The sequence below is a fragment of the Cynocephalus volans genome, chromosome 4, assembly GCF_027409185.1.
Source record: "Cynocephalus volans isolate mCynVol1 chromosome 4, mCynVol1.pri, whole genome shotgun sequence".
NCBI lineage: Eukaryota > Metazoa > Chordata > Mammalia > Dermoptera > Cynocephalidae > Cynocephalus > Cynocephalus volans.
Genome location: NC_084463.1, coordinates 33,000,928 through 33,007,946, shown reverse-complemented (window position 1 = coordinate 33,007,946; position 7,019 = coordinate 33,000,928). Strand labels below are relative to the sequence as shown.

Sequence of the window (7,019 nt, the reverse complement as noted above, 5' to 3'; positions counted from 1 at the left end):
GGCAAAGGAACTGAATAGGCACTTCTCAAAGGAAGATATACAAATGGCCAACAGACACATGAAAAAATGCTCAACATCACTCAGCATTCAGGAAATGCAAAACCACTTTGAGATACCATCTCACTCCAGTTAAGATGGCTAGTATCCAAAAAACCGTGAGTGATATATGCTGCAGAGGTTGTAGAGAAAAAGGAACTGTCATACACTGTTGGGGGGACTGCAAAATGGTGCAGCCTTTATAGAAAATGGTATGGAGGTTTCTCAAACAATTACAGATAGATCTACTATATGACCCAGTTATCCCACTGCTGGGAATATACCCAGAGGAATGGCAATCATCATGCCAAAGGGATACCTGTATTCCAATGTTTATTGCAGCACTATTTACAATAGCCAAGAGTTGGAACCAGCCCAAATGTCCATCATCAGATGAGTGGATAAGAAACTGTGGTACATCTACACAATGGAGTACTACTCTGCTGTATAAAAGAACGAAATACAACATGGATGGAGTTAGAGAAAATTATATTAAGTGAAACAAGTCAGGCAGAGAAAGAGAAACTCCACATGTTCTCACTTATTTGTGGGAACTAAAAATAACTAACTAAATAAATAAACATACAAAGAAAGAAAGGGGGGGCAGGAAGAAGACACAACAATCACAAAAATTCCTTGAACTTTTTAAGTCAAGTGAAAAGATATGATGTAGGGGGGAGGGGAGAGGGTGGAGAAGAACGGGTAAAGGGGCATGAAAATCAACTACAATGTATATTGAGAAGTAAAATAAAATTAAAAAAAAAGAAAATTGAAGCCTGGACAGAGAATGCACTTTACAGTATGGATCTGAGGACACCAAGGTCAAGGGTTCAGATCATTGTACTGGCCTTCCAGCAAAAATTGATTAGTTAATTTAAAATATTAAGTATATATGTAGGATTGAAAAAACCCCAGTAGCAATGCCCAAATCTGAGGCCTGTATGTGAATATTAGTTCCTAAATACCAATTCTGCTTTCTTCTTCTTAATTTTCAGGTGTTAATCCCCCAAGAAACTTCCATCCAAACATCTGTTCCCAGAGACCAAAACTGGCACAAAATTAAGTAAAAATAGTGATGGTTCAAAACCCATTGAATAAAATAAAGATAGGTTTATATTGTGTCTCTTTGAGTACAATCCTTATGTAGTATTCTGGCCAAGAATGCTAACATAAATGTAATTGTGAGAAAAAAGTATACAATCCCAAATTAGGAAATATTTTATTAAATAACTATCCCATGTTCTTCAAAACTGTCAATTTCGTGAATGACAAAAAAAGACTAAAGAACTGTTTCAGGTTATTGAAAAATAAATACACATGGCAACTAAACACAATACCTGATCCTAGACTTCATCTTGTTCTAAAATGGAAAAATGATACAAATAAAGAACACTTTTGCTACAAACAGACAAAATAATAAATGGACAAAATTAGATAAAATTATTATGTCAATATTTATTTTCCTGTTTGTGATGCCTGGGTTGTAGCAAGGTGTTTAAAGATGAAGAATCAGGATACAAGTTATTTGAAAGTTCCTCACAATATCCTTTCAACTTTTCTCTAAGTTGGAAATTATTCCAAAATTAAAAATTAAGGCATATTAGAGTAAAACAAAATTATAATAAATAAACCATATATAGTACACAATAATTGTAAATTATACTTTCAAGTCAATATGCTTATAATATAATAAGTACTATTTTATTTCAACCGTTTGGGTACTTATTGACCCTACATTGTCAAAGTCGGTATCCCCTAACACAAATACTGTGGACCTGGAAAGAGAACCTGAGGCACTGATAAAGTTTCAGAGAGTTTATTTGAGCCAATATGTGTGAATGAAGCCCAGGGAAACACCACCAAGAAGCCTTAGGAAGTGCCTTCTGAAGGAACAGCAGAACTTCAGCATTTATACAGTCATAGATAAGTAGAAAAAAGGGGAGAAAATGGAACAGCCCCTTAATCAGTACATTAGTTTTTATATTTGCTACATAGCATTATGTAGCTTAGTGCTTAAGTGTTGGTTGTATCGTATGTACAAATGCAGAGTGAGGGTCACAAGTTACATTTTTGGCTTCCTAAGTTAATACACAACCTCTGCAGGCATCAGGAGGTCTGGCTTGAGGTTAAAAACAGTCTTGTGGTAACAGTTCCTGAATCTGTGGACCTGATTTTCACCCTCTTTCAGACCCCCAAGGCTTTTCAGAATTTAGCTAACTTCAGTCAAAATAGATTTCTGGTTTATCGAATTATATTTTCAAGTCATATAATGTCAAGTTAATATGTTCATAAGTTAATGAAATAAGTACTATTTTAATTCAAAGGTTTGAGACCTTATTGAACCTACATACTCAAAGCCAATATCCTCTAACACATACTACCCGCTTGATCACTTGATTTTCATTTTGAAATTTGCTCTTCTCTTTGGCAAAGTTCCAGTTGACTAATAATCATGAAGAAATAGGCAAATAATTCAAGAAAATTAATAGGCAATCATAGTAGCACAGCTATATAAGAGTATTAAAATATCTCATTTAATTCTACACAGGTCATACCATTAATGCTTCACTTAACAGAGGCTGAGTTTTATTAATCAAAATATTTTCTTCAGACTGTGTAGTAAATAAATGACATTTTGCTACCTATATCTCTAGCAGCCAAAATTATTTTGGAAGAACCTAGGTAAAAGTTTGTGGCTAATACTGCTAAAATCAATTAGAGGCCAAAAGAGACAAACACATAAATAAAAAGCACATCACTTCCAATTCTTACAGTATATATTTAAAAATAATTACAGTTTTATTATTTTATAATGAGAATTTTTACCAGATGGCCAATAAGATTTATTTTGCTTTTCATGTTAGATGACTCTAGCTGTATGGCAGGTGTTCTCAAAGCACGCTGTGCATCTAAATCATCTAGTTGATTGACTAAAGGCACATGTTTGAACTTTGCTAAAGACCCCTTGAGTTAAAGTCAGTAGCAATGTTTGACAGGAATCATCATTTTAAGCAAAGTGCCCAGATGATTATTATATGTTATAAAGTTTGCTTACCACTATCCTATCACATATAACTGTATAAGTGGAACTAAGGGAATATTTAAGGACTTAATTATTATTATGGTGAAAGACTGTGTCAGTCCTTCATGGTTTATTCTAGAACATTTTCTGGGCCTGAGCAGTCCCGCCTACCAAAAACACCAGTGATGATAATGCTAATAGTCTTGAGAGAGAACTACTTAATGAGGCTATTCAGAAAAGCTTTCAGACTTTTTTCTCTGGGGAATTTTCAGGAAATTAGCCAAGTGCCTTAAAAATAATTTGTTGTAGACCTTTTGACTACAGAATATTTCAAATGACATCAAATTTGTAACAAAAAAGGTAAATAACTTTCCTGGTTATTTTTATATGCATCCTTCTATGTTAAGAAACTACCAGAGCTTAGCAGAGATACCTGTCTCTTATCAGAAGCCCAAAGATGCAACTATATGTTATAATGACAGGTAGTTTCAAAAAGATGCTAGATGTTCTATTTTAATTTCAGGTCATCAATTGGTAAATTAAACTCTTTTGGGAAAAAGAACTTCCACCCTCAAGTAGACTTGGAATTATCTGTTCAAGTACATCCGGTAAGTAATCCTTGGCCCAGGTGGTTGAAGACCGGGAATTGTGTTAAGGTATGAATTTCACATTTCTATTAGTAAAATATTATAATACTCTTTTTTCCAAAACAACATTTAAAAAATCTGATAAATATTTAGTACAATTATGGCAGATACCAAAAACAATTCAGTTTAATACCCAATTTCTTCCCCCTTCCCGCTCGTGTTTGTCCTTCTCTATTTCTCCATCTTGACAATTGGAATAGGCTGCTAAACGTCTTCAGAATTTTTCTGTCACTGTGCACACATTCTCCAAGTTCACCACACACTGCTTCTCCACAGGTGATACAAATAGCCACTGCCTTCGTGGTTTTGTGTTTTGTTCTATACTTCCTAAATAGTCCTCTCCAGTAAATTCATTCTTTTCTGTTTCGTGTCAGCCTCTAAGTCACCCACGTAGCCCTTCCCACCCTATATCTCAAGCAGCCACCTGGCTAGTCTCTATATTAACGACTATGTATTATCTTAATAATATCTGTCACCATCTGAGTGTTTTCTTGTTTACTGATTTATTTGCTCTTTAATTTAGGCCTCCTCCCTTTCTAAGTAATTTCCCAGAAAAAAAAATCTTAATTTTTAAAAAATTTCTCCCATCTAGTTTGGAGTCTGATTCATATGGGATGCTTTCTTATCTTTTCAATAAAGAATAAATAAGTTTTCACCAGTAACTGATTATCTAGGAAAATATTTCAAACACCAAAAGAAGATATTTTATAGCATTATAAAGCAAAGTACAGACAACATAATATGATAAAGAAAAAAACTCTTAGTCATGATGGGAAAGGCATTTTATTATAGCACCCTCTCAAGATTCCTTTTTAGACTAGGGAGCCCTCCAACAAATGTGGCTCTACTATACATGTGTGCATTCAAAGGATATGAAATTTTGCTAAATAACTCATTTTTTTCTTTCCATACTAAATGAGATATTCAATATGTCAGGATTGCGTGACCTCAAGATAACATAAACACTGAACAACAAATTCTTGTTTATATTCCCTTGCTCACAGATGTAAGAATAAAGAAAGTTATTTGCCTCTGTTGGATTATTTAATACAAGTGTAAGCATGAGTTCATGATTGTAACAATATAAGAACAGGTTTTTTGTTCCTGTATAGAGTATTAGAGATACTAACACATTCTGAAGACATGAGACTTTAAATTGATTTTCTGAAAGCAAAAAATTTGTCATGAAGTGTGGCACAATAATAGTTTGATGCAAATGCCCAGTGGGTTGGGAACACTTCTGTGTTTAGTAAAGTCATCCATGTTGTAACAAGTGAAAATTGAGGCTGCAGGATCAAGTGAAACGTTCCTAAGGACTCAGTGAATTCACACATTACTCATGGAATTGCTTTACCTTTAAAAATATAAAGAATGAACTTTTAAGTAAATGCAAAAGTATTTAAGGTAGTTACATGACTCCTTCTCAACAGTGCATCAATATGACCTTTGTCAGATGGTGAAGACTAATTTTTTTTTTTTTTTTTTTTTTTTTTGCATATCTCCTCACCTTGACAGGCAGTGAAGAGGATCTAGTATGGCCAATGTTACCTCGGTAACAGAATTTCTTCTTGTGGGTTTTTCTAATGTCCACAAGCTGCAGACTGTGTATGGCATGCTCTTCCTGGTGATTTACCTGGCAGCCCTAATGAGTAACCTTCTCATTGTCGCTCTCATTACTCTAGACCTGCAGCTGCAAACACCCATGTACTTTTACCTGAAGAACTTGTCTTTGCTGGATGTCTTTCTTGTGTCTGTCCCAATCCCAAAATTCATTGTCAACAGCCTAACTCACAACAATTCCATTTCCATCCTAGGGTGCGCCTTCCAGCTACTTTTAATGACTTCCTTCTCAGCAGGTGAGATATTTGTCCTCACTGCCATGTCATATGACCGCTATGTAGCCATCTGCTGCCCCCTGCACTATGAGGTTATCATGAATAGGGATGCCTGCGCATTGATGGCAAGTGCTTCCTGGGCCATCGGAGGACTCTTTGGAACTGTGTACACAGCTGGCACATTTTCCATGCCTTTTTGTGGCTCCAGTGTAATCCCACAGTTTTTCTGTGACATTCCTTCATTACTAAGGATTTCCTGCTCTGAAACACTCATAATAATTTATACAAGTATTGGAGTTGGTACATGTTTAGGCATGTCTTGTTTCATCTGTATTGTGATCTCGTACATTTATATTTTTTCCTCTGTGATGAAGATTCCTACCACTAAAGGTCAGTCAAAAGCTTTCTCCACATGCGTCCCCCATCTCATTGTTTTCACTGTTTTTGTCATAACGGCCTATTTTGTTTATCTCAAGCCACCTTCAAATACACCATCTGCGATTGACAGGCTACTGTCTGTGATCTACACTGTGATACCTCCAGTACTTAATCCTGTAATCTACAGCCTGAGGAACAGTGACATGAAACGGGCTCTGATGAGGTTCCTGAAAACAACAGATGGTCAAGAGGCGCTCTTCATTTAACACTTCCAAGTATCTGTCAATGACATAGTATTTTACAGATCACAAGGAATTTTCTTTAATTTTTACCTTTGGAAAGACCTGAGAAAAGAAAGCAACATAGTGATATATTTGCTCCAAGGAAACAAACAATGAAGAACCTAACCAACCATTTCTAAGGTCAGATAATTGCATTACATCAAGCTAACACACAGGTGTAATGATGTTCATTTGGTGCCCTTCTGCAACAAAGCATCTCTCCCTTTCTGGCATACCTTTCTCAAAGAACTAGTTCTGTTTTACATGATGAGCTTTCATTTTAGTCATTTAATAACTCATTTTCTCTATTTCATTCACTGAAAACTAACAAAACAATATTGAGGCATTTGAGCTACCGAGATGAAATTTACAGATGACTTCTCTGAGAATCTGTCTAGTGCAGAGGCAGGCCATAGCAGGCAAAAATAACTCAGTAGGCTGAAGCCATTCTAGAGGCATGTCCATGTTGCTTTGCCTCCCACAGATTTGTCACCCCTTTTCCCCTGGGTGATGGAGCTGCCAAAGATTACTCAAATCCCACCTCTTCTGAGCAGGGAGAAGCCCCGAAAAGGGGTTAACCTCCCAGAACATTCAAAAGAGAGGCATTCCTTCCATTTGGGAAATTAACCACAAATTGGGGTTCTCTTCCCACCTTTATTCTCCAGACCAGGAAGTTACAGGAAGAGAACATAGGTGGGGTTTTTTCTAAGTACAGTTTAATAAGTTTAACAATAGAAGCTGGTAACATTCAGTAAGAAAAGCGAGGTGACATTCCATAATGCAATTTTCAAGAAGTTAAGTTGATCCACTAACAAAAGCT

General features: G+C 35.8%; 1 protein-coding gene across 1 annotated transcript; it reads left to right on the top strand.

The window, feature by feature from the left end:
* Window positions 1-5,239: 5,239 nt before the first annotated feature.
* Window positions 5,240-6,184, top strand: LOC134374570 (olfactory receptor 14A2-like). Its single transcript, XM_063092365.1, has one exon. It carries the CDS (start codon window positions 5,240-5,242, stop codon window positions 6,182-6,184), a length of 945 nt encoding a protein of 314 aa, XP_062948435.1.
* The last annotated feature ends 835 nt before the right edge of the window (window positions 6,185-7,019 follow it).

Coding starts and splice junctions, on each gene's coding strand:
- LOC134374570 (XM_063092365.1), top strand. CDS start 5,240: ATGGCCAATGTTACCTCGGTAACAGAATTTCTTCTTGTGGGTTTTTCT.